Below are 26,722 nucleotides of genomic sequence, written 5' to 3'. Positions count from 1 at the left end.
GTCCTGCCAGCAGGAGGCCCCCGGGTCGACCCAGGACACGTTGGAGAGGTTACATCTCCAATCTGGTCCGGGAACGCCTTGGGGTCCTGCCGGAGGAGCTGGTGGAGGTGGCCGGGGAGAGGATGTCTGGAGCTCCCTAGTTGGTATGCTGCCCCCGCGACCCGGACCCGGATAAGCGGAGGAAGACGACGACAACGTTCTAGTGTGTATTGTATGTAAACACTGAAACTGGTATTGTAAATGCATGAGCTGCATGTACACAAATGACTCATAATAGTTTCATATAATCGTTACTATGTGGTTCTAGAACAATTGAATGAGGGCTAAAACGTTCATTTATCTGCTCATTTATTTATTCTTCTGCCACCTGGAGAGTATAGGCGCTTCTCTTTTCTCCCGTCTTATCTTTTCCCAAGGCTGTCTGCCTGCAGAGAGCTTCTCTGCATTCCTCCTGAAAACTCCATTTTTATTAAATTTTGGATTTGGTCAACTGGTCATTCAATGCGATTGACAAGATTTTTTCTACAACGAGAATGGAGCGAGGGCCTCCTACCTGTCCAGATGGACAAGATGGAGTGGGAGGATTTCTGGTATTTTGGAAAATTGGGAAGTCTGGGGCGATTGGAGTGCCACCCGTACCCACGGAAAGTTTCAGGCATGTGGAGAATGTTCACACTGGGACGCTGCTCCAGGTGAATCACAAGCTAGAGGTCCTAGCTTCGATTCTGGTCTTAGTGTGCAAAATGGATGAGATCTTGGAGAAAGTCGCTGCACGTACGACAAGTTTAAACCCAATTATTGGATTTACTGAGAGACTGAATGATCAATTAACCCTCTGGAGACAGGCATTGCAGATTTGCAACAGTTAAAACCTACCTACCTGGTTACTCCACATACGTATTTCATGAGCATTTTTTAACTCGGACGTACACCTGAAGGACTTAGTTGTTCATCCTTTTATCAAAACTTATTTTGAGCCTGAGAGGGTTAATGAACTGAAAGGCAGAGAGGAAATGATCTCTGTTTGGCCCAAAGCAATTCTTTCTAACTGAATTTGGTGCCCTGGCAGCCTTGAGCTGCGAGAAGAAATATCCTCCATAAGGAACGCAGACAGATGCTGTCAAAACCCGCCCTATCCCCTGCCTTTGGATTGGTGGTCTTGCCTGGCGAGGTCACCAACTGATGAAGTAAATGTGCTCTTCACACCCTCACGCCGGGGACACACTGGTCAACGAAGCGTCGGGAGGCGAAGCGCTCACGAAATTCGGCCGCTGCTCCTTAGTTCAGACCAGACGCTTGTTTCTCCGCTCCGGTCGAGGCGCGCCTCGTAGCTTTTCTTTTAAACACTTGGTGTCCTCCATTTCCTCTCTGCCTTTTCTCTGCTATTTTCCTCTACACCCCTCCCCCTTGCTGTTTGTGTGTGTGTTTGTATGTGTGTGTGTTTGTACGTGTGTGTGTTTGTACGTGTGTGTGAACCTATGGTGTGAACCAGGTGTTAATGGCTGGCCTACGATTTTCTGCCTCTCTGTCCTGTTTGCTCCTGTTGAAAGACACCCAAAACCACACCCCCTTCATGTGGTCAAACACACACACAAGTTCGCTGTGTGTGTGTGTTTGTGTGTGTGTGTGTGTGGTTTTTATGCAGTGTCTGTTTACGAACACATTTGACTATCGCAGAATTGTATTTTGAAATGCTTTATTTTGTTAAATTTACCGGCCTGCCTCTTATGTCTAGGTTTGACTTCCTGCCAGAATTGACGCGGTTCACCCCCGGCTCGCGAAAAAAATAGAGCGGACGCCGAAACGATCGCTGCATGGCGCGGGCTGGAGCGTCGGCGCGCAGCTCTTCGGCGGCCCATGTGGTCTATAGAATAGGATAACAAGGGCGCTGAATGAAGGCGGCCCCAATTTCACGGCGCTTCGGCGGCCGGTGTGTCCCCGGCGTCAGTCTCCCTCCCACCTACGTGCAACAGCGATCGAGCACATGCACTAAGGCTGTGGCTCTCTCTTGGGAAACAGGTCGGAGTGAGAACGTGTTGGTTGGGGGCCCAGGCGAGGGGGAGGTTCCAACTAGCAAGACAGTTAGGGTTAGCATGGGGGTGAGGGAAGGTTAGAAATAGCAAGAGGGTTAAAGTTCAGATGCGGTGAAATGCGTGTGTTCAGTACGGCGCCGGCGGACATCCCATCATGTCACTCTGACGCCACATTGGAATTTGTAGTCAGAAAAATCCCCTTGCGATGAAAAAGGGCACATTTGGCTTCGGTGTCTGACGCAGAGGGTTACCGAACGTGCGTTCATTTCCGACGCGTTGGGAGTGAGAATGTGTTGTGAAATCAACATTTTACTGTTTAACCCTCTCAGGCTCAAAATAAGTTTTGATAAAAGGACGAACAACTAAGCCCTTCAGGGGTACGTCTGAGTTTAAAAAATGCTCATGAAATACGTATGTGGAGTAACCAGGTAGGTAGGTTGTAACTGTTGCAAATCTGCAACGCCTGCCTCCAGAGGGTTAAACTACTTAATTGTACAACAATTCACCATGCTAACTAATATAGTGTGGTGTTTTAATTATGAGGTGGTTTTTAGCTCCTTCGGTTAATTCTCGACTTCAAAATCATGTATTTGTGTGTGAGTACCTGCTTTAAATGTTCTCGTTTCAGGTATTTTTCGCTGTAGTATTGCTCCTGGCGGAGAGCGAGGAGCTGCTGCTGCTGCTGCTCCTTCAACTCCGACAGTTTCTGGCTGCACTCCTGTTCCAGATCACAAAGGTCTTGGTCCAGAGTCGACAGGGATTGGTCAGACCGACTGGCGTCAAACACACGTGCGCGCGCACACACACACACACACACACACACACACACACACGCAAATAAGCATTTTTACTAAAATGTTAGTCGGGAAAAGCATCCTACAGCAAACCTGATGCGCACATTTATGTAAAATATACCTGTAATTACATTTTTGTCTATCTAAATACTCTTAAATCGTTGTCGTCTTCCTCCCCTTATCTGGGCCCGGGTCGCGGGGGCAGCATTCCCAACTACGAAGCTCCAGACCGTCCTCTCCCCAGCCACCTCCACCAGCTCCTCCGGCAGGACCCCAAGGCGTTCCAGGACCAGACTGGAGATGTAACCTCTCCAACGTGTCCTGGGTCGACCCGGGGGCCTCCTGCTAGCAGGACATGCCCGAAACACCTCCCCAGGGAGGCGTCCAGGAGGCATCCTGACCAGATGCCCAAACCACCGCAACTGATTCCTTTCAGTCCGGAGGAGCAGCGGCTCTACTCCGAGTCCCTCCCGAATGTCCGAGCTCCTCACCCTATCTCTAAGGCTGAGCCCGGCCACCCTACGGAGGAAACTCATTTTGGCCGCTTGTATCCGTGATCTCGTTCTTTCGGTCATTACCCAAAGCTCATGACCATAGGTGAGGATTGGGACGTAGATCGACCGGTAAATCGAGAGCTTGGCTTTCTCGATCAGCTCCCTCTTCACCACGACAGATCGGCTCAACAAGTATTCGGTCGTTGAGCCGTTGAGCCGAATACTCTTAAATCGAAATGTAAATTCAAAATAAGTTTCTTAACTTGACCCTACATCTACAAGAAAAATCACAATCTAGATTTGAGTCGATTTCCTGTTAAAACTGAATTGGGGGTCTGAGGAGTGCAGTAGAATTACCCACCTTTTCTTACCATCACGTTTGTGACTCTTCTGCAGGGCCGAGCGGCGCCGCTGATGCTGGCTCTGCAGCTCGGACACACGGGCCGTTTGCTCCTTGATCAGCTCACTGGTTTTGCGGTGGTGTTTTCTGACTAGCTCCTTCATCTCCTTGTACTGCTTTCTCTGCTCTCGGACGAATCCCTTCTGTTGCTTTAACTCCTCCACTGTCTGAGCCTCCAGTTCTGGAGACAAAAGTACAGAAGAGCATGGAAAAGCCATAGACTGGATGCGATGACTTTCCTCCTTTGGCCTAATAAAAGTAAAATAATTAAGTGTTACATTAATGTTTGGTGTTTAATCCTACCTGTTAGAACACTCTGAATGATGTCTTCAGTCTTCACTGATGGTTTTAATGAGCCTGTAGCGGAAATCCACATTTTATATCCTGACATTAACTTTGTTTGGATTTACATGAAGGAGAACATAACTATTTTCACAAAGTTTTTCTTCTCACATTTAGCAGAAGATAACAAAAAGGGGAATTTGAACATCTGGGTAACTCCTACATTTTCTCCCAGGAACGTAAATTTTACCTAGCGACTTGTTTGTTTCCCTCCTTAAGCAATCGAAAAGACGGACATTATCAGGACTTGGTCTGGTCCCAACACATTCTCACACCCAAGGCGTCAAAATATGATGCGTGTGACCAAGCCTCAATACAGTATGTGACAATTCGGGACGCCCCAGCGCGTCAGGAGACGACGATCAGGGACACGCTGGATCTCCGCTGGCATCACTATTTGACGTGCGCGGCCTCACGGACATTATTCGACTATTTAACCTTCCTCTCACCCCAATCCTAACCTTAAGGTCCATAAACTGTGACCTTAAGGTTAGGATTGTGGTGAGGGGAAGGTTAAGTAGTTAAAAAGTAGTTCTAATGTCCGTCTCAACACCGGCGTCAGATACCGACGCTCTGGGATGCTGCGTCAGCTGTTTGTCTCTGATCGTCGTCTCCTGATGCGCTGGGGCGTCCCGAATCGTCACATATTGCGGCTTGGTCACACGCGTCATATTTTGATGCCTTGTGTGTGAGAATGTGTTGCAACACTAGTCCATGCAAACCTGCCAAGACCTGACCCCCCCAGGGTTTGAATGCTCATAAAACCTTCTCAGGGCATGCTCTGGAAGACTCCAGAATTTAGTCTTTATCAAGACCCTGATGCACAATCAAAAGGTGTTTAGATTTGTCCACCATTAGATATCAAGGTGCTTTAAGTTTAAAAATCTTATCAGTTACAAACTTAACTGCTTGTTTTGTGTTTTTTCTTTTATGTTAAACCTCTGCCAATTTTTGCTTCTCCAGTTAAAATTCATGCTAATGGTAAACCAGTTCAGTTTTAAGACATGAATTTTATTCTTTCCCGTTTAAAGGGACTATAAGGAAGTTTGACAGCCAAAACATGTATAGAAATAATAAGTGTCTTCTTCATACATTCTCCTGCAATGCCCTGGTTCTGTGTGATGAGCCCTGGTATTTTTACTGTGATTGTCTGTTTTTCTGTAAAATCACAGAAAAAGAGAGATGCTCGGGTAGAGCAGGCTGCTTCATGCGCGGTTCGGAGTGAAAATGGCTATTTTGTTGCTAATTTGCAGGAAATATCTAGAAGAAAGTTCTACAGAAAGTAGCTAAGGTTCCTCAGAAATGTAGCTAGGTTCATCACTAGGCGTTAGGAACAGTGACAAAGTTGCTGAGTTGGCACTGCCTCTCTCTCTGCTGCTAAAGCTATGGATAGCAAATGCTATGGGCTATGCCTGAGCGTGCACATGCATGAAGCAGCCTGCTCGACCCGAGCAGCTCTCTTTTTCTGTGATTTTACAGAAAAACAGGCAATCACAGTAAAAATGCCAGGGCTAATTCTACAGGACCAGGGCACTGCAGGATAATGTATGAAGAAGAAATTTATTATTTCTATACATGTTTTGGAGGTCAAACTTCCATAATGCCCCTTTAAAGTAACAATGTGTAGTTTCCTTGGCGATAGGGGCAGTAGATACCTTAATCACTGCAAGCAAGCAGTATTTTAGTGTTTGAGTAAGACCTTACCAACAGATGCCCATTAGGGTAAAAAATCCCTGGGCGCTTAACCTCCAGAAAAATGACAAGCACATCAAACTCCCTTTCATCACTGGCAGTGAGTGAAGAGGTAAATGTGTAAAACAACAACGTTTATGAATGGAGAGTTTTGTAACCGTTTGTTACAAATCAGTAAATGTATTTTGTCCTCACGGGCTCCCGTAGAAGGAAACATGGTGTCATATTATGGTTATCTTTTACAAAGCTGCCAATATTTTCCAATAACTGGGCATCGTTTAATTCATTTTAAACAACATTTCGACGGATATTTCCAGAGATTAACAGTAAAAAATACACATTGTTACTTTAAAGCATTTTATCAGTTTAAAATCTAAGGTTTGTGACTTTGTGACAGAGTACCTGCAGACTGAGGCTGTTGGCCCGCCAGGGAAGGAGGTTTTGGGGCAATGATCGGTGTGTGGCTCAGCCCGTTTTCTGCCGGTAATGTTATCCTCGAATCCACTTTCGATTCTGAGGGAGCATCACTTCCTGCCTCCACCTATTCACCAAAACAGTATTTTAAAATCAAGTAAAGTCCAATACAAAGAAGATCTGCACCAAACCAGCAGCTGGGAAACATGGTGCAGGACGCCACAGAAACACAAATCGGTATTTTACATAAGAAAGATACCAAATCAGTTCGGGTTAAAAACAACACCTGCTACGATTGAAAAGTTTTCCTTCTTCGTTCAAACTCACTTGCTGCACCAGCATCCTGCAGGACAGTGTGTACACGTAACTTTTGTAGCCCACTCTGAGCATGACTTCCTGTGGCAAGGCTCAGCAGATATTCATTTCCTGTTGGCTCACGTTCACTTCGCTCTTATCTCTCAAATGTTAATGTGAGTCATTCCGTCCAGATCTCAGTTTCTGTCTGTTCTCTCTCCCCACTAAGGCCCTGCCTTTCCACCTCCTCTGGCTCCAGTTGCCATGGACGCAGCCTGAAGCAAGTAATTCTCGTGGGTAATCATATCAGCGTGCAGAACTGATAAAAAGGACCCAGAGGGACAACTGCTTTCTCCACGATCTTTTCCTGATGAACTTAAGACAACCCTGCCCTGCTTTACCTCTGTCCCGAGTATTGTTCTTAAATATTCTCAAATCTTTCTTCATGTATGATCTTTTTTCTGTGCCGTTTTGCTTTAATCCTGCAACTGTCTACAGATCTACTTTCTTAGTAATTAAAAGTACTTTTTTTAAGGACTTTTACTGTGATCGTCAAGCGTTCTCCAAAGCTTTTGCCACCAAAGAGGTAAATTCTATCAAGCCACGTGTTTGAGTGCATAACTTTTTTTTTTTGTTGAGCCCCGACACAAGAAAATCGAACAGAAGAAGTACATTTTGGTAATAATGCTTGTGCATAGCATCCTTGAAAGAGACCATATCGTTCCAGTTTTAGCATCGCTTCATTGGGGTCCATTAAAACCTAAAATTCTGACCTATGAAGCTCTGAAAGATCACATATGTGGTAAAGGATATAAAAACACACCTCCTTGTCTCCTTCCTCCTCGCCTCCCTCCTCTAAGGTAAGAGCAGCCAGCTGATTGGCTCTCTGCTCCATCAGGTTGACGTAGCGGATGGGATTGGACAAGGCTTCAATGACGTCTAAGAAGCAGGAAAAATTATACTTTATTCCACAAAACAAATGAAGCAGATTCCTGATTTTAACATTGTCTATGATTTACCTGCAAACGTGTCGGGGACATAGTCTTTCACTTCCACGTAAACAAACAGGGCGGGTAGCATCAGAGACTGGTTCTTCTCATTTTTTAGACCAATATAGTGATAGCCTGCAGAAAGAAAAACAGGAGTACACATATAAAACAATAAAGCATAAAAATCAAAGCTATAAATCTATACAATAATGAGCTTTTTTGGTGTCAGATTTTGACTGATTCATGCAAATAAAATTTAAAGAATCTCTTCAGCATGCTAAATCGAATAATTGTAACCTGGACGGATGGCTGACACGGGAATGATGCGATGGCCAATGAACTTCCCTCCTTCCTCAAACACGGCTATCCTCAGAGAAGCCAGCGTGGGCAGAACAACCTGGAAGACGAATGTATGCACGCTTAATCACAAGTTGTTCTCAGATCTGTGTATTTTTAGAGTCAGGATAAAAACGTATATCGTTGGTGCATTCGGGCTAACAAGTTTTGGCTAACTCTGCAGTCATCGGCATTGCCCTGAGGAAGGCTACAACTTGTTAGATAAAAAAGCAAAAGCGTGTCATATGCTGTGTGCCAAAAAGAACCAAATGATGGAAAATGACATATGTCATCATGTATACGAATAAACATCCAGACTGTTGGCACAAATTTGTTCTATTAACTGTCATAGTAAACCAAGAGTTTAAATTCCTTATTTTCACCATTTAAATCTGAGTTGATGTTTCTAGGAAAGGGTACAGAATGGTGTTTCACTAAATGAAAGAGGTCCTTCACTCATTAAAATTTTTTTTGCAGTGGTCTATGGTAGGAATGAATGCCCTGGAAATTGTATTGGGGGGGGGGGGTGCTCCGGTGCGCCCGTTCCAGCATGTAGAAGAAAGTAGCTTGAGACGGCCGGATTTAGAGTTGTATTTCCTGATATTTAGACATCTCACCTCAAATTGGCTAACAGCAACACAACTCTACGACTGACTCAGTTTACTTTGCAACGTTAACGTTTTGTCTCCTCAACTAACACAAGCCTGGAGGAGCTCTGCTGTGTGGTGGAGTTTCTAATGCTAACAATTAGCTTCTACCAGTCTAGACCTTCTCTGCTGTTCCCTCAACACCAAACCAGCAGCAGCCTTCCTTGTTGCAAGTCAAGGTGGGTGAGTCCATTAATGTTAAGTGACAGCGTGACATAGATCCAGGATTCAAATTACAGGGGCGCTAAGGGGAGCCCGACTCACCAGGTGACGGGCCCCCCTGGAAACCCTCAACTTACACATCCAGGGGGAGCTACAAAAAGATCCTGATTCTACTTAAATTGCATTATTTATGTGGAGTCTCCGGGGATTCTTTTGAGCAGAAAGGACGCAGCGCGCTGATCGTTGATGTGCTCCACGCAGCTGTGTCCTGCGCACGTCCACAGTTACATTGTCAAAGTGCCGCCACCCCAAAAAATACATATTTAACACACAATCGTTTAGTTCAGCTCATATCTTCTAGTGCTTTCTGTCTTTTGTTTGTGCCTGCGGAGCAGTGCGCATCACCTGTCTTTTACTCTGGTGACCACACCTCACCGGCGCAGTCGGTGTGCACTCTGCTATTTTTGAGGTTGGTAAATCCCTTTGAACTGCTTAGTTCAAAAGTAACTCATGAGGTGAAAATATAGGAAGCCAGGGACGCGTTATGAGAGAAGATGCAGGAAGTTCTGAGTGAAACAGAACAGGAAAAAAGCCAGATAAAAACAAGAAAACAAAACAAAGTGTTTGAAAATGTAGATAGATTTATCCCACTGTATGTTTTGAACTTTCGAAAGCTATTATTTATAAGGATGTAATATTTATGTATTTGATAGAATTCAGATCACCTTCAAAACTCAATCCCACACCCATAAGGCATTTTTGGGGGACAAGGCAAGAATAAAGCCTCTGTGTAATTTGCTTCACCATCAATTTTCTATCAGAGTCTAATGCAGGAGATACGTGTAGGAGACTCAGTGGTGGCGTCAGGGGGCCGCTAGGGGGTGCAATAGCTACCCCTGGATTAGTCATTGCACCCCCAAGTAAATATTAGAATTTTTTTTTTAACAATTTGATTTTAATTTAACGTGTGGATGTGAAAATATTTTACATACAAAACAAAAATAATCAGTAAATTATCACATAGATAGTAAAAACTTAAACCAAAACAGGAAATTGATGTTAACCTTTGACCTCATCTTCCACCTGCGAACGAGTGAAAGGTAGAGCTAGTGGTAAAATGGATCGGTTTTTGTTGCCCAAATTTCCACGGGTTCAGTCAGAAACGAATTAATCTTTGGAAGTGATCTCAGACCCACAAAAACCTACGGATCTGGATGAAGAGAGTCAACCCTCAACCGCTGCAGCAGGCCAGGGTTTTGCCACTGGAAATGCTAACACTAACATTAGCTACCCTTGCAACACTATAGATGGTTTTCTGTGTGGCTGTATGTGTTTATGATTTCATGGAAAAGTCAGCGATTGTTCATATGTTTATGATGTACATTAATGATTGTTTCAGGTGTTGTTGAGGTTTTGTACACGCATGTGTATCTGCTAGTGTTGAAGGTGTTTTAGAGAACAATAGGTACGCATGACCACTTCCTTCATAGCGCCCTCAGTAAAAAGACTCGCTCCTTCATAGCACCTGCAGAAAAAAAGTTCGGGAGCCACCACTGAGGAGACTATTTTCATGTTCAGCCTGCATGAAAAACTCAGAGTGACCTATTATTTTCTAAAATAATAAGTAAAAAAATGGTTTCTTAGTGAAGGACCTCTTTAAAACAAATGCTACTTTCTAGAGAATCATTATTTTATCTGATTTAAAATTTACGACTTAAAATTAAGCCTTTAAAATGTGGCTAACATTTGTCAGAAAATAAATTCGAATGGATCTTTAATGTCTTAAAAATACTAAATATTCATTTGTTGAACCAAAATGTAGACAAAAATTATGAAAATAAACTGTTTTAAAGAAAAAAAATATTTTTAATGGAATGGCCATGCATAGTTTTAGTGTAAGGTAAAACATATATACTAATCCGGACAAATCCCCCCCAAAAATTCAATTACACCTTTTTCGAAGGTTTATTTATTTATGTATACTTTTTATGTTTCTGAGCATCACTGTGATTTATTTTAAACATGATCTCTGTAGAATCACTTATTTTAAAAAACAAAGATCCAAGTATGTTTTTATGACTAGAATATATGCATATTAATGGAAATGTCTTCATGTGTCCTTAAAGTTTTCACCTTCTTAAAAACAATGGCCTCCTCTTCCCAGACGGGGTTGATGGCGTTGCCTTGGGAGGTCTTGGTCTTGAATGCTTTCCTCTTGGTGTCCACTGGTAGACCAAACATGTCGATCTCTGCATACGTACCCACTTTCTTATCAGTCAAAAACTGACCAGAGATGATCTGTAGTAAAGAAAGAAAGTTAGACGGAAAAATATGAAAGAAATTAAATAAACCAACGAATAATCAAGATACAATCTTTATTTTTGTTCAGGGAAAATAAACTCCTGCAGCTCGATCAGACATGCACACCTTAACTGACAGTGTGTTGGCCACTATCCCATCCACTGTGCTCTCCGTAAAGGGGTCGAAGTGTTTATCTGGCCGTCTCATAAACTCTGGTTTCAGTCTATAGCCACATTTCCCGTTGTACTCATACATACCCAGGTTCAGCTGCATCGACAAATCTGGGAACGTGAAACGACAAACCCTTAAAATCCAACGTACGAATCAGCTTATAAACTTCAGCTGAACTTTTGGACTATTTAAAGATGTTTTCCTTCCTCACCGATAGTCTGAAAGTTGAGAGCTACCAGCTGACAGCCAGCGTTCCAGAAGAGCTGAGGGTTGTAGTTAGACGAGTCCACTCGAGTACCTTTAGGGTAGATTCTGCTCAGCTGTAGCTTGTTGTATCTGAACAGAGTTAAAGAACTAAAAATAACAGATTCTGCTCAACATTTGCTGACTTTAATTAGCAAAGAGCTGCATGTGTTACCAGTATTAAACAAAGTGAACTGCAGAAGCAAAGAAACACTGTAGTGTTCATCTTTACCATGAAGGGAGATATGAGGCTTTAAAAATGCTGACATTTTAATAGATTCTTTCGAAGAAAGCACTGATTTGGGAAGGATACTCCACAAACTCCACAGGAGACTTGGTGAGTTGCTCCAAAGCTTTGGTCTCTACGAAGGACGACATCTGGAAGCTGCGAGTGATCTCTGCATGCAAACATCGGAATGTTCATCAAGGGCATCGAACTAGCTGCAATTGTCAGCTTTCTTTCACCGGATGTTAAGATGGAGCCAGCCAAAATTCAAGTAAACATCACAAATAGAATTCATGCATGTCTCTTGTACGTCCATACTGTGTATTTTATCCAACTGCATTAAGGCTCCTTTTCAACACAGCAAAAGTGTTATCTGAATCTGACGCCCTGGTAGCCTTGAGCGGCAAGCAAATAAAACCCCCACGAAGAAATGCAGACTCTTTGTACTCTTTGCTTCTCCAAAGATCTCCCTCCCACCTGTGACTGTACAGTAGATGAGCGCCGTAGACGGCTGCTCTCGCTGGGGGAAACAGGATCCCTCCACCTGAACCAATCCCTCTGATCTCTATTAAGGTAGCGAATGACCACAGTCACCAATTCTTGTCATGTGTCTTGCCCATGTGTCTCTGATCTCTGAATTATGTGTATTGAAACTCTAATTTCCCTCTGGGATTAATAAAGTATTGATTGATTGATTGTGTTGATAAACGGAGAAGAAAATGACGCCACCAACATCGGCTCAATTTTGTAGAAGGCTACAGTGGTAGTCGAAACGTCAGTAAAAACAAGGTAAACCTAACGCTTTGATGTGTTGCAAAATGAACCGTAATGCAGTTCCTCATGCACGTGTATCCAAACGTACAGTTGTTACATACTTTTTGAAGTCTCAAAGGAGTAAAACTTGACAGGTTGGATGTAGATGACTAGGTTGGACATTTCCTCCGTGGCAAATGCCTCGCTGCCTGCTGTCCCCTGAGCAAAAACAGACACAAACACAATATAATAAAAACTAACAAAAACAAAGCACAAGAATAAATACATTTTTCATCAGTCTGCCCTCAATAGCTACACATAACTTGTTGTAACATCCTTCACAATGATGTTAGCCCACTTAAACATCTAACAACCTTTCATGGCCTGTTAAAATCTTTTTTCCTCCACCTTTCTCATATCTTTCATTCATCCATGATGCATCATCCAACCTGAGGAAACATGAGTAAATTGTGATTCCCTGAGGTAGACTCTGTTACCGCTGAGGGGTTGTGTTACTGAATGTGGTCAGCAACACAGGAGTACCACAGGGCACTGTATTTGCACCTGGTTCACTCTTTGCCAGTTGGCTGGCATTAAAAACGGACTAAATGGATAGTAAGCACTTATGCAAGAGGTTCCCTCTTCGAGGGCAAGCTCAGGCAGAGAAAATGTAGCCTTTAATCAGGGTGAACTTGTGATAGAGGTTATTTACATTGTCAATAGCTGACAACCTAAATGTGCAAAAGTGACGTCAACATATCTTTTGCTGGTTATCCCAGAGCCAAACTGATTGATTTAGATTGTGACATTAAAACTACCTTCTTTTGTCTGAATCACACCTTGAAGAATCAAATCAAATCAAACTTTGTCCATAAAGTGCTTTTCCAACACATTATCACACCCAAGGCATCAAAATATGACGCGTGTGACCAAGCCTCAATGTATGACAATTCGGGACGCCCCAGTGCATCAGGAGACGACGATCAGGGACACGCTGGGTCACATGGCTCCGCCGGCGTCACTGTTTAACGCACGCGGTCACACGGACATTATTCGACTATTTAACCTTCCCCTCACCCCAATCCTAACCTTAAGGTCCATAAACTGTGACCTTAAGGTTAGGATTGGGGTGAGGGGAAGGTTAAGTAGTTCACAAGTAGTTCTAATGTCCGTCCCACCACCGGCATTGGATACCGACGCTCTGGGACGCTGCGTCAGCTGTTTGTCCCTGATCGTCATCTCCTGACGTGATGGGGCGTCCCGAACCGAGGCTTGGTCACACGCATCATATTTTGACGCCTTGGGTGTGAGAATGTGTTTGCTTTTCATACAATAAATGGATTTCAAGGTGCCTTACAGATTAAAATGACCTCACATGACAACCATTCCCATCCCACTCCCACAAATTCATAGCAAAAAGAGATAATGGGCTGAGTTCAGATGATCTGGGTAATGAAGGGAAACACCATCAGGGGAGCCATCTGTCCCACGAGCAGCAGGCCTACAGCAGTAGCCAAGGCATTGACACAAAAAGGGATCTTTCTTACATTTGTTCTGTGTAATTGTTCAAATCCCTTTGGTTAATTCTTTTCTAAACTCAGTGTAGTAGAAGATTTGCATTTTTAGCTCACAAGTTTTGACTATCGCTGTAGCCTTTCTCAGAGCACTGCCGATGTTGGTGGCATTTCTTTCTTCTCCGTTTATCTGCGGGCAACAGCGGACTGCCTGTGCCCTACTCGCCGATGACAGGTCTTATGAGTGATCCAATGTGTATACTCCATCGTGTCTGTTCATGGTCCTGGTTCCGTCTCCTTATTTCTATCGATTCTTTGATCTATCTTTTGTATTTTTGTTCTCTGTTCTGTCCCAGTCCATTATATGATTTCCCCTTGTGCAGTGGTCTGTTACGGCTGATTTCTTTAATGTACTTTCTGATGGCGACATCGTCCTCTGCTGCTCGCAGATAAACGGAGAAGGAAGTGACCCCACAAACCTCAGGTATTCTAAGGAAGGCTGCGTTAGCCAAAACTTGTCAGCTAAAAAGGTAAAAACAAATCTTCGACTATGCTGTGTTTAGAAAAGGACTAAGCAACGGAACAAGAAGGCATCTCCTGAGTCATCGTCAAGAGAATATCTCAGATGACTCTGCAGTCGTGCAGAAGGCTGAGCAACGGCATGTGGTGAACTACCTAAACTGCTATTTCTACATGTGTGGCAATAAGTTCCCATGTAGCTTAAAACGTAAGCTATGTAAGCTTCCTAACATAGCTTAAAACAGCCAGAGCTCACATTTCAGGAAAACCAAACACATACATTTACACAAGCAGTCAACACAGTAGTACTGATTAATTGTGTTTAAAATGTATTATTATTAATTATGAAACCAAAATAACTCTTAGCACATGTATCATACACCACCACTGTGTTTTGCTTTCCTTCTGCTGCCTGACTTTTTAAAACAACCTGATAGGACACATACGAGTTAACTTCTAAAGAAAAGTAAGAAGTCCTTGTTATGTTGTTTCTGTGTTTCTTTCCAATTTCCATTGGTTTCCCCTACGCTATGTATTAAACAACAACGGATAAGGTAAGAGGTGCCTGTAATTTGAAAGACGTTTCAAAATAAGATCATTCTTGTAAATGTAGCATCACACTTTACAGCGTAACAACTTCATATTTAATCATGACCAATAAGATGAGAAGAAATTGACCTTTTCTGGACGTTAGATAAAGCAAAATGTTATAAAATTATTTTATTATCGATCACCTTTTATTCTATTTATTTTTTGTGAATGTTTAGGACCAAACTTTAAATTGATAGACAATATTAACAAAATTAATAATAATAATAATAAATAATAATGCATAATAATGATGCTTAACAAATAGAGCGAAGGAGACAGTAAAATAAATTAACAGGCACTAAATGCTTGATTAAACAGGTAAGTTTTCAGGAGTTTGCAAAGAATCTCCTAATTTCAAAAGTTCATGCCTTTGTTTGACAAAAGCTAATTAAACAACCAACGCTTAGGTACTTCAATGTCTGCTGCAGATCTTCTACAAGTCTGTTAATGAGAGTGTAATCTCTTCAGCCATCGTCTGTTGGGGTAGCAGCATCAGAAGCAGGGACCTGAAAAGGCTCAACAGCCTAATAAAACAGGCTGGTTCTGTTCTGGGGATGACTGTGGAACCACTGGAGGAGATAATGCAAAGAGGGATTCTCCAGAGAATCAAGAAAATGATGGACAACCCTGAGCATTCTCTTCACAAGACTGTCCGACAACAGAAGAGTGTCTTCAGTCAGAGGCTTCTTCAGTTTGGCTGCAACACTGACCGCTACTGGAGATCCTTCCTGCCAACAGCCATTGTAATATACAACAACTCTTTGATGACTTGATTATTATTATTATTATTCTGAGCTACTACAGCAATCAATTTCCCTCTGGCATTAATAAAGTATTTTTGGATTGAATTGAATTGAACATTATTGGCAACATTTCACCACTATTGACTAAACACATACCTCATCCATTGAGCCCTTTTTACAATCATCTTCATCATCATCCTCATCTTCACTCTCAGCCTCCACCTCACCTGAAACATGAAACACGAGTTAAGCCTAAAAGCCATTTAAGTGTGATCCGTTTTCTTCACGTGTCATAAAACATAGACAGAGGTACGAACTCAAAGAACTCACACCATTTTACTGAGTTAGGGATTACACTGACAGGAAATTCATTTGTGGAAAAACCATCACACTGCCTTTTTGCTGCATCCTGATGAGGACTAAACAGGAGGTTTCAGTCTGTGGTCATGACTCACCAATTGACTTCCTGCCATGTGGTCTCAGGGTGAGCTCAGTAGTTTCAGGGGGCTGTGAAGAATCTGCAGCCTCTTCTTTTGTTGAACCTGGAAATTTAGAAGAGTCCAAAACGTATAAATGATCCATGTACTAAAAAGAAGTTTTCCTTTCGCTGCAGTAAGATTCTCTTTTTCTTTTAAAAGAACCAAGACTGTTTTATGTCGCCAAGGTGTGGTGCTTGCTACCCATCACCAGGGGGCAGTGTGTGTTTAGAAAATAGCTTGAATGTGAGGAGGCAGTGATTCAAAACTATATTGTAAAAATGTAAATGCTAATAATCTAATGCTAATGTAAAACATCAGAGGTGGTGCTGTCGGCTGTGGTCCGTGCTGTTTGCACCTGCGCTCGGGGAGGAGGGCTCACATACGCTGGACGAATCGCTGCAGGTGTTAGAAACCTGCTCAGAGAGTTTCTTCTTCGTGCTTCCTTCGGTTTTGTGGTGCTTCTTTTTGTTCTTCACCAAGATTTTTCCCATGAGGTCCGTCGGGCTGGGAAGAGGCACGCCAGACTCCAGCTGCACGTGTGGAAAAGGAGAAGGGAGGCACGCATAAATGAGATAAACATTGGCAGAAATGCTTTTCGTGTACATTTCATGATATTGAGCATTATGGAAAAGCAGAAAAATGTACAATTTCTTCACCCAGGTTGGCATCTAGAAGGGAAACTGGGCACTTAATACAAACCGGTTATGTCACAAGAGAACAAACTCAAAGAACGAAGATTTCTTATTTATTTATAGGATTCGCTGCTCTTGGATCTTTGTGTTTAGGATGATTACTAATTAAATATTAAGAAAGTTTGCTGTGATGTTGAATACACTCACAGCTACAGAGCATCAGCTCCTTCCCAGTGATTTACACACCGGCTGGAGCCTTGGGTTTTCCAACTAAAAGCGTATTTTCCAGGCACCTCCGAGTTATTGCTGTTAGGAAGTTGCGCAAAGACGATCAGGCATCCTTGTTTGCATTGGCTTGAAAACGTTCCACTAAACTGGAACACTATCAGTGTCATAAAATCCCTGGAAAAAATGCGAGTAAGTTGATTGGTTTGTTTTGTTTCTATCAATCTGTCAGTTCATCTGGTTTCTGTCTGTTCAAAAAGTGCTATTTAACAACATTTTAAAAACTGAAGCTCAGATTGATCCACCTGATTTCGATCTAATCTGCTCCACCTCAGCTCCATATTCACAAAGCAAAGAGATCGATCTAAATTCGACCAATGGTGAAAAAAGCAACATGCACAAAGGTGGCATACAGAGAGAAACCTTTCTCATAGAACGCTACAGACCTGAATAAATAAACATGGTAAAGAAGCTACATTTCATGTCATCAGAGAGGAAACAAAAGGTAACACGTTGTGCTTTGTCGACCAGAACAGCATCTTCTATATTCACTGAATAAAATAATAAAACCCCTTTTCGTGGCACTGCTGCTGCACTGCAAGAAGGTCAAAGGTTCAAAACCACAACAGCAGCCTTTCAGCCTGGAGTTTGCGTTTTCTCCGTGTGCAGGTGAGGCTTTTGTTTTCAGGGACCCCTCACACAAACCAAAATCATGTTAAAGAGACAATGTGTAGTTTTAACAATTAATCTCTGGAAATATCCATCAAGTTGTTGTTGAAAATTAATGAAATAATGCCCAGTTGTTGAAAAATATTGGCGGCTTCATAACATACAACCATAAAAATCAGGTCTAAAAGACATAGGGGTGGGACCAAGGCTCAATCTCAATACTTGCACTTCCACCCTTGCACACTTCAATTGCGCGATCCCGACCAGGGGTGCGAGTGCATAAAGTGTCACGGTTCTTAAGTGCGGAAGTTGATCACGCCCCTTTTGCACCCTTGATCCTCACTTCACCCAAGTCTGCATCGCTGTGAAGAACATTACCCACAATTCATTGCTGTGGGAGAAAAGGCTCAAGTTACTTTTCTGAAAAGATGTATTTTCTAATGAAATGAGTTAATTTTAGGAAGATTACCGTATTTTCCGGACTATAAGCCGCTACTTTTTTCCCACGCTTTGAACCATGCGGCTTATAATGAGGTGCGGCTTTACTGAAGATTTTCCTTCACCTGCCACTAGGGGGCGCTTTAGCAGAAAGTGAAACAGGTGGAAGTCAAAAGTGGAAATCGAAGAAAGTGCTTATTTTAATTTAGCACATGCAAGCAGCCGGCACGATGAAGAATTTTTTTCAAATCCATACCCCCTCATCATGGAAACTACGTGTATGAGTTCATATGTTGCCGCATTTAAGTTGAAGGCCATCGATCTGGCAGTAAAGGAGGGAAACAGCGCTGCCGCACGTAAGCTTGGCATGAATGAATCCATGGTTCGGCGCTGGAGACGGCAGCGGGAAGAACTCATTCAAGCCAGCTTCACCCGGGGATGATGACAGCAACACGGACATCGCCACAGAAGAGGTATGTGACGAAGCTCTTCTGAGGCTGTTCAACTCCGACACTGAAGAAGAGGACTTTAATGGCTTTAGTGCGCAAGAGGAAGATGAGAGTGAATGAATTCTTCTGGTAGGCAAGTGTGTTTTATTTACTAACCAGGCATGTTTTGTGTGCAGTTTTTATTTTCTAATCATCCAGGGCTTATTAGTGCTGTGTCAGTAAGAACTCCAAAAAATTTAGTTTCTTTTACTCTTTGAAATTCAATCCCATCTATTTCCAATGACACATCACTGTAAAATTTGTTTTATTAAGATTCAGTGTCAATCTATTTATATCAAACCAGTTTTAAATTTTAATCAGTTCATCATTTGTCACTTTAGCCACCTCCACAATATTTGATCCTGTGTAAAACAGTGTTGTATCATCTGCAAATAGAATGGTACCGAGTGTCTTAGATACATTTACCAAGTCATTAATAAACAAAACAAACAGTTTTGGTCCGAGGACCGACCCTTGTGGCACTCCACAATTAATATCACATAGTTTTGATTTATGGTCCTTTATCTGAACAAACTATTTCCTTTTTTCTAAATAAGTTTTAACCCATTGATGAGCCACACCTCTTATTCCATACTGACTTAATTTTCGAAGTAACCTTGAGTGATCAATGACGTCAGATGCTTTTTTCAAATCAATGCAAAGTCTGTTTAACATCTGGGATGTCTCAAGGACATGCAGTAATATAATTTCTAAGAAATTAGGATGAAAACAAGTATGGCTAGATTAATAAATAAATGAAAACAAGAACAACACTATAAATTTTACACTAAAGTGGACAAATGTGGTGAACTGTTTTCAGCTTTTCTACAGATTTAATGTTAATGAACATTAAAAACTGAGCTGTCAAGATAACAGGATGAAAAACATATAATTCAACACTATAGGTTTAGGGTTGCAGTCATCTGGTCCAGCAAAAAGGACATAAACAAGTCATGTGACTGTTTCTTATTTTCCTTTTAAATTTCGAATCATTTAGAAAGCATTGATGCCCGTTTATATCCTTATTGCGTAAGAGCATGATGAAAACAAACAAATGCTTAGGAAGTGTGGGAGTAACGTTTACCATCATATAATTGAAAATCGTGCCTGCTCTCTGCGTGAGTAAATCTCTTTTTGCCAATTTGTGTTCGTCTGCATCTTAAATATAATCTTCAATCAACTGAAGATTAGAAGATCCACGGTGAAAATATGACCATTTCCAAAGAAATCATATATTTCAGATCTTACAATTTAAGAGCCTTCATCAGCAAATGCTAGTTATGACATCAAATATGTTCGTGACTTTTGAAACATTTCAGAATTTGTTGTTATTTTTGAAAAGTGTCAGGTTCGTTGGCAGATCTGAAGCGTGACTGAGAGTTCTGTTGCCCAGACGCGGAGAGACGGAGATAACCGGCGTGGTTATTTCCTGTAGGTGTAGCTTGAGGGTTTAGAGGGCTGGTAAGCCTGGAGACTCGATGCAAAGTCTGGTGAGAACGATGACTGAGCAATGAATGAAACGCCGGCACTTCCTTAAGTAGTGTCGGCGTGATGACGTCATTCGCCACGTTAGTGGCAGGAATGAATGGAATGCAGTCAGCTGGAGGAGTTCGTGACAGGACCCCCCCCCCCTCTAGGGACGGCACCCGAAGTCCCAGGACGGCAGGCCCAGAAGTCTGTTAGCAGGGCAGGATCGACAAACGAGCTCGTGGGCTCCCAAGAGCGTTCCTCAGGCCCGTACCCCTCTCAGTCCACGAGGTACTGCCAACCCCGTCCCCGGCAGCGGGCGTCCAGTATCCTGCGGACCGTGTAGGTGCGATCCGCCTCAACACCACGGGACGGAGGCACCCGGACCGGTGGAGGGTGGAGAGGAGAGGAGATCACCGGCTTAAGCTGGGAGACGTGAAAGACCGGGTGGATCCGGAGAGTAGCCGGGAGGCGTAGACGGCAGGTGACTGGATTGATGACCTTGAGGACAGGGAACGGACCCAGGAAGCGAGGAGTGAGCTTCTGGGAGCCAGCCGGCATCCTCAGGTTAGCGGAGGAGAGCCACACCTGGTCGCCAGACCGGAAGACGGGGCCAGGTCGGTGGCGGCGGCGATGCTGACGGGCATACTCCGTGTTGGCCCGGGTGATGGCCGCACGGGCCCGGATCCAGGCGAGCCGACAGCGGCGGACCAGCGTCTGGGCAGCAGGGACCTCCACCTCGGGCACCTGATGATCAAACAGAGGAGGCTGATAACCGTAACAGGTCTCAAAGGGAGACAGACTCGTGGCAGAGGAGGTCTGGAGGTTGTGTGACAGCTCCGCCCACAGGAGGAAGCGGGGCCAGGTGGTCGGCTGGGACGAAGCGAAGCAGCGCAGGTAGCGTCCAAGCTGCTGGTTAGCTCTCTCTGTCTGACCGTTTGTCTGCGGGTGGTATCCAGAGGACAGACTGGTGGAAGCACCGACCAGGCGACAGAACGCCTTCCAGAAGCGTGAGACGAACTGGGGTCCTCGGTCGGAAACCACGTCCTGAGGGAAACCTTGGAGCCGCACCACCTGTTCCAGGAGCAGTTCGGCCGTTCTCTTGGCAGTGGGGAGGCCGGCCAGGGCCACTAAGTGCACGGCCTTGGAGAAACGGTCCGTGATAGTCATTATAGTGTCCAGGTGGTCGACCGCCGGCAGTCCCGTGACAAAGTCCAGCCCGATGTGTGACCACGGCCGTTTGGGCACAGGGAGAGGCTGCAACTCTCCAGCGCCGGGTCGGTTGGAGGACTTGGAGCGAGCACACACATCACATGCAGCTGTAAACTCGCGGACGTCCTTCCTCATGGACGGCCACCAGAGAGCCCGACGGAGGAACTGGAGGGTACGGGCTTGTCCTTGATGTCCCGCGAGCAGCGAACAATGCCCCCACGTGAGCGCCTCTTGCCGGCAGGAGGCGGGAACGTAGAGACGGTTCGGTGGGGTCTCCGGCGGCGCTGGATCGCCAGGAAGTGCCGCCTGTATGGACTGCTCCAACGGCCATTGGAGGGAGGCCAGGAAGCGTTGAGTCGGCAGAATGGTCCGAGGCTCCGGGGGGGCGGCATCTGGTGCGAAACGCCGAGAGAGAGCGTCCGCCTTGAGGTTCTTGGAGCCGGGCCGGTAGGCGATATGGAAGTGGTACGGCTCGAAAAAGAGGGCCCACCGAGCCTGACGTGGGTTGAGCTGGCGGGCAGTCTGTAGATGAATGAGATTCTGGTGGTCGGTCCAGATCAGAAAGGGATCGGTGGTCCCCAGGAGCCACTGCCTCCATTCCTCCAGCGCCCATTTTATTGCCAGCAGCTCTCTGTCGCCGACCCCGTAGTTCTGCTGTGTGGGGGAAAACTTCCGGGAGAAGTAGGCACATGGGTGGAGCTTAGAGTCTGGACCCCGTTGCGAGAGAACGGCCCCCGCTCCCACATCTGAGGCGTCCACCTCCACGACGAAGGGCCGGGTCTGGTCCGGGTGGAGGAGGATGGGTTCCTTAGTGAAACATCCGACCAGCTCATGGAAAGCACGGACAGCTTCTGGAGTAAGGCGAAAAGGGCGAGGCTGATTGGTGGTTTTGGTGAGTGAGGTCAGTGGTGCTGTGAGGGAGCTGAAGTTGCGTATAAACCTCCGGTAAAAGTTCGAGAAACCCAGGAAGCTTTGCAGCTGCTTCAGGGTCGTGGGTAGAGGCCACTGAGCTACGGCCTGAACCTTCTGGGGGTCCATCTTCAGGCCCTGGGAGGAGATGGTAAAACCCAGGAAGGAGGTGGACTCCTGGTGAAACGCACACTTCTCCAGTTTGCAATAAAGTCCATGGTCCAGGAGGCGGGACAGAACCGCTCGAACATGACGGATGTGCTCTTCGGCCGTGCGGGAGTAGATGAGGATGTCATCTAGATAGACAAAGACCCAGCGGCCCAACATGTCTCTCAGCACATCTTTAATGAACCGCTGGAAGACGGCGGGGCTGTTGCAGAGTCCAAAAGGCATCACCAAATATTCATAGTGGCCAGTGGGCGTGATAAAAGCGGTCTTCCACTCCTCACCTTCCTTAATACGGATGAGGTTATAGGCGCTGCGCAGATCCAGTTTAGTGAACACTGCGGCTTGTGTGATGGCGTCCAGAGCGGTGCCCATGAGAGGGAGAGGGTGACGGTCCCTGATCGTTATTTTATTTAACCCTCGATAGTCTATGCAGGGCCGGAGATCCCCCTCCTTCTTCTTAACAAAGAAAAACCCCGCGGCCCCGGGGGATGTTGAGGGTCGGATGAATCCCTTCTGCAGGGCATCAGTTATATAATTGTCCATAGCCCAGGTTTCCGCCGGAGAGAGGGAGAACAGGCGACCCCGAGGGGGGGGGGTGCCGGGCTGGAGCCTGATCTCCAGGTCGTAGGGTCGGTGAGGAGGTAACCTGGTAGTGGGTTCTTTAGCGAAGACCTGAGCGAGGTCGTGGTATTGAGGAGGGATGAGCGTCAGGTCTACGTCTGTGGGAGTGGCTGCTCTGGTCCGAGGTGCAGGGGAGTCCCGGTGGTTATGGCAACCCGTGCCCCAGGCCAGGACTTTACTGGTGGACCAGGAGATGTGAGGCTCATGGCGGCAGAACCAGGAATGACCCAGGATGAGTGGCGTGGCCGGAGCCTGGATGACCAGGAAGTGGAGGGTCTCCCGGTGTTGGTCAATAGTCATGTGGAGACCCTGAGTTTGGTGGGTGAGAGGGTACGGCATGATGGGCCGGCCGTCCACAGAGGTCACGGGAATGGGTCGGTCGAGGGCGGTGAGGGGTATCTTGAGCCGAGTAACCAGTCCGTGATCGATAAAACACTCCGCAGCCCCAGTGTCTAAAAGTGCCTCCAGTCTGGTCGGGCCTTGGTCCAGGTGGAGGGAGACCGGGAGAGTGGTTCGGTGTGGAGCCGGAAAGGTGGAGACTCCGGGTGGGACAGCTCCTACTCCGACCCGGAGGGACCTTTTCCCGGTAGTTTTGGGCACGTGCCACGGTGGTGACCCAAATCCCCACAGTAAGCGCATCTTCCCTCCTGGTAGCGCCGTGCCTGTTCCTCAGGGGGAAGATGTCCCAGCTGCATCGGCTCCTCCGTCAGTTGGTGAGCCGGCCGGCGGGGTGACGTCCTGGTGTGTACGGGGGCTGACATGGTGCTCGGCCGGTTCAGGATGCAGCGGTCCAGTTGGAGAGCCAGATCCACTGCCAGGTCCAGGGAGGTTGGGACCTCGTGCCCGATCATGCCCTCCCGGATTCTCGGTGACAGTCCCTCCAGGTAAACGGCCTTTAGGGCGGCGTCATCCCACCTCAACCGAGCTGCAATCGTCCAGAAGCGAGAGGTGTACTGAGCCGCCGTCTGGGAGCCCTGGCGAAGCTGAAGCAGCCGCGTCTCGTCCGAGACCTCGCTGCTGGGGTGCACAAAAGTCTTTTTCATCTCCTTTACAAAAGTCTCATAGTCATTGCAGGCAGGAGATTTCTGATTCTAAAGAGCCGCCGCCCATTCACCGGCTCGACCTGTCAGCAGTGAGGTCAGCAGGGCGACACGAGAGCAGGATGTGGGGTAACGTGCCGGTTGGCACTCGAAAGTCATGGCCAGGGTCGCCAACATGCCCTCCGGGGATCCCCTGGTTCCGTCCCACTTCTCTGGAAGGCTGAGGCGTGGTTCCATCCTGTCAGGAACAGCTGCGGTCTGACGTTGCAGAGCGATGGTCAGCTGGAGTACTAGCTCGGTGAGTGACTCGATCTTAGTTGCTTGGCGATCAGCTATGGCACGGAGCTGGTTCATTTCTGCCGTATGCTGATCCAAGGTTGCGCGCTGTTGAGCCACTTCGGCACGCAGACGCGCGAACTCCGCTGGGTCAACTTTGGGCTCAGTCATCCTGTCAGGTTCGTTGGCAGATCTGAAGCGTGACTGAGAGTTCTGTTGCCCAGACGCGGAGAGACGGAGATAACCGGCGTGGTTATTTCCTGTAGGTGTAGCTTGAGGGTTTAGAGGGCTGGTAAGCCTGGAGACTCGATGCAAAGTCTGGTGAGAACGATGACTGAGCAATGAATGAAACGCCGGCACTTCCTTAAGTAGTGTCGGCGTGATGACGTCAGTCGCCACGTTAGTGGCAGGAATGAATGGAATGCAGTCAGCTGGAGGAGTTCGTGACAAAAAGCAGATTACAACTTTAATGTAAAAAAAAACAAAAATGTAAAAAACAAACAAAAAAAAACAACAACAAAAAATAGAAAAACAACAAACAGGATCTGAAAAGTCCACAAAGATAAGTGGAGCTAAAGTTACTTGGAAAACTTTAATCCTCTTTATGCTCACCCTTGGTGGAGCTGGAACCAGTCTGGCAGTATTAAGCCGGGCGTACACTGTGCGACTTTTTCACTTTTTTGAGCCGATTTTCCAGTCGTGCGAGAATCCACGACATCGGGGCGAGTTTTGCGCCGAGCAGTCGTGTAGTGTACAGGGGGTTACGAGAGGCGATTAACACCACGTGACCAGCCGCCGATCAGCAGTCGTGAGGTCGCAGGGACTTCTGGTGTGTTTAATATTTCGCTCGTCCCTCGTGAGGGTATCGCACTGTTGAAGCGGCGCTGCGAGCAGCTGCGAACAGCTACGATCCAAAAAGTATCAGAACCGCTCACGGCGCATGCGCGCGCAATCCTACATCAACGCCGGCCGGTCGCTCGCTCGCTATTTCCCTAATAACACACGCTGTTCGTTTTTGTTTCTACACGTTTTTTTTTACTCACAAAGATTGTCAAGAAAGCGTGTTTGTCGTGTTCATGTCAAATTAAACTGATCACAAAACACAGATTCACTTTCTTTATTTCGTTTTCCTCATCCAACCCCCATAAATCCCTGTGTGTCCTCCTGCAGCACTCCCGAAGGACAACAGGCAAGACAAAAAAGTCTGACGTGTTGAGTAAAAACTGCTATTTTTAGCACATTTTTAGGGCCGACGTGTTGCTACCAGACGTACAGTGTGAGCAGTCAGGTCGCATGCGAGAACTGGGTCGTACAGTGTGAGCACATGACTCGTGAGATCTGCTCTGCGAGGAAGTCGTACAGTTTGAGCTGAAGCTGAACGCTGCGAGTGAAAAAGTCGCACAGTGTACGCCCGGCTTTACCCTATCTGCTGCTGCGCTGATGGGCTTATGGAGCTGATATTCCCCTCGATGTGCCGTCTAGATATTTAGAAGCCAGAGGGGGAGTGTTTTTCATGCTCTCACCATTCCCGGTTACTACGAGCTCAGAGGTACAAATCTCATTCTTCAGCGACCCTTTCTGTCTGTCTCCTGATAGCCCTTCCTTTCACTTTCCTTCTGCCACTCTATTCAAAAGACTTCGCCCTGATAATGCTTCAATGTCAACCTCAGTCACAAGGGCTGTAACTCTCACAGGGACGTGTCTTTGGCAGGCAGCAGGGCTGCTGGAGCTCCCTGCGAGTGTGAGATAATGCTGAATCAGAGTGGGGGCAACTTCAGCAGCTCCACAGGGACACCAGCGTCCCGGCTGCATAACAGGAGGGTGCGTTAAAGTGCACACGTGTTCAACTTCGGCCCACACTTCACGAGAATGAGCGTTTGTGTGACAAGTGTCTGTGTTTGTCTCACGCGAGTGTTTGCGTCATTACACAAAGACGTCTTTTGGGTGGAGGGGGAATGAGACTTTGGCCACAAAGGGACAATGCAGGCTTTCACTGGTGGCCATGGCAACAGAGGAAAGGCAGATAAAGGGCTGGCAAGAAAATCATGTGTTGATTACAGCATGAAACACTTCCATTTCATCTGAAACGCCTGTCATTACCAGCTTCAGCCACAGCGGAAAGACGAATAAGAACAGCTGTGGGATGTGTCATCAAAAGTTGACTTGTTACGTATAAGTTCCTAAAAACATATTAATGTTTATTTTTGCCTGTTGATGCTACAAATATATGGTCTGGCCATGACCACTAGACAGAGGTCAGTCGTAGGGCAGATCAATGGTGTCCATCAGTACTCAGAATCAACATCAGCAAGTTCTTAACTGTGAGTACTTATACTTTGTTTGGGAAACATGTACTAGTGCATTTCTGATCATCTCAGTTGTATTTGTTCCTTCAATGAAATGAATGTCAGGTCTTCAGATTCTGAATTAAATACTTTGA

General features: G+C 45.7%; 1 protein-coding gene across 4 annotated transcripts in view; it reads right to left on the bottom strand.

The window, feature by feature from the left end:
* plcb1l (phospholipase C beta 1-like) overlaps positions 1 to 26,722 on the bottom strand; it is a 196,247-nt gene that overhangs the window by 31,549 nt on the left and 137,976 nt on the right. For 2 of the 4 annotated variants that reach the window (XM_015948147.3, XM_070545047.1), the window contains exons 14-28: positions 16,493 to 16,667; positions 16,114 to 16,200; positions 15,815 to 15,885; positions 12,414 to 12,510; positions 11,626 to 11,710; positions 11,281 to 11,405; positions 11,025 to 11,179; positions 10,731 to 10,895; positions 7,750 to 7,849; positions 7,483 to 7,587; positions 7,287 to 7,402; positions 6,158 to 6,296; positions 4,025 to 4,078; positions 3,683 to 3,902; positions 2,638 to 2,806 (exon numbers count right to left, since the gene is read on the bottom strand). In XM_015948147.3, the coding sequence (XP_015803633.3) occupies positions 2,638 to 2,806; positions 3,683 to 3,902; positions 4,025 to 4,078; positions 6,158 to 6,296; positions 7,287 to 7,402; positions 7,483 to 7,587; positions 7,750 to 7,849; positions 10,731 to 10,895; positions 11,025 to 11,179; positions 11,281 to 11,405; positions 11,626 to 11,710; positions 12,414 to 12,510; positions 15,815 to 15,885; positions 16,114 to 16,200; positions 16,493 to 16,667 (1,863 nt within the window). The remainder of the gene's footprint in view (positions 1 to 2,637; positions 2,807 to 3,682; positions 3,903 to 4,024; positions 4,079 to 6,157; positions 6,297 to 7,286; positions 7,403 to 7,482; positions 7,588 to 7,749; positions 7,850 to 10,730; positions 10,896 to 11,024; positions 11,180 to 11,280; positions 11,406 to 11,625; positions 11,711 to 12,413; positions 12,511 to 15,814; positions 15,886 to 16,113; positions 16,201 to 16,492; positions 16,668 to 26,722) is intronic. The other 2 variants (XR_011516725.1, XM_070545050.1) reach the window with 2 other exon arrangements.

This window comes from Nothobranchius furzeri, chromosome 2, assembly GCF_043380555.1.
Source record: "Nothobranchius furzeri strain GRZ-AD chromosome 2, NfurGRZ-RIMD1, whole genome shotgun sequence".
Taxonomy (NCBI): Eukaryota; Metazoa; Chordata; class Actinopteri; order Cyprinodontiformes; family Nothobranchiidae; genus Nothobranchius; species Nothobranchius furzeri.
The sequence above is the reverse complement of the archived record's forward strand: the minus strand, read 5'-3'. Positions and strand labels throughout refer to the sequence as shown.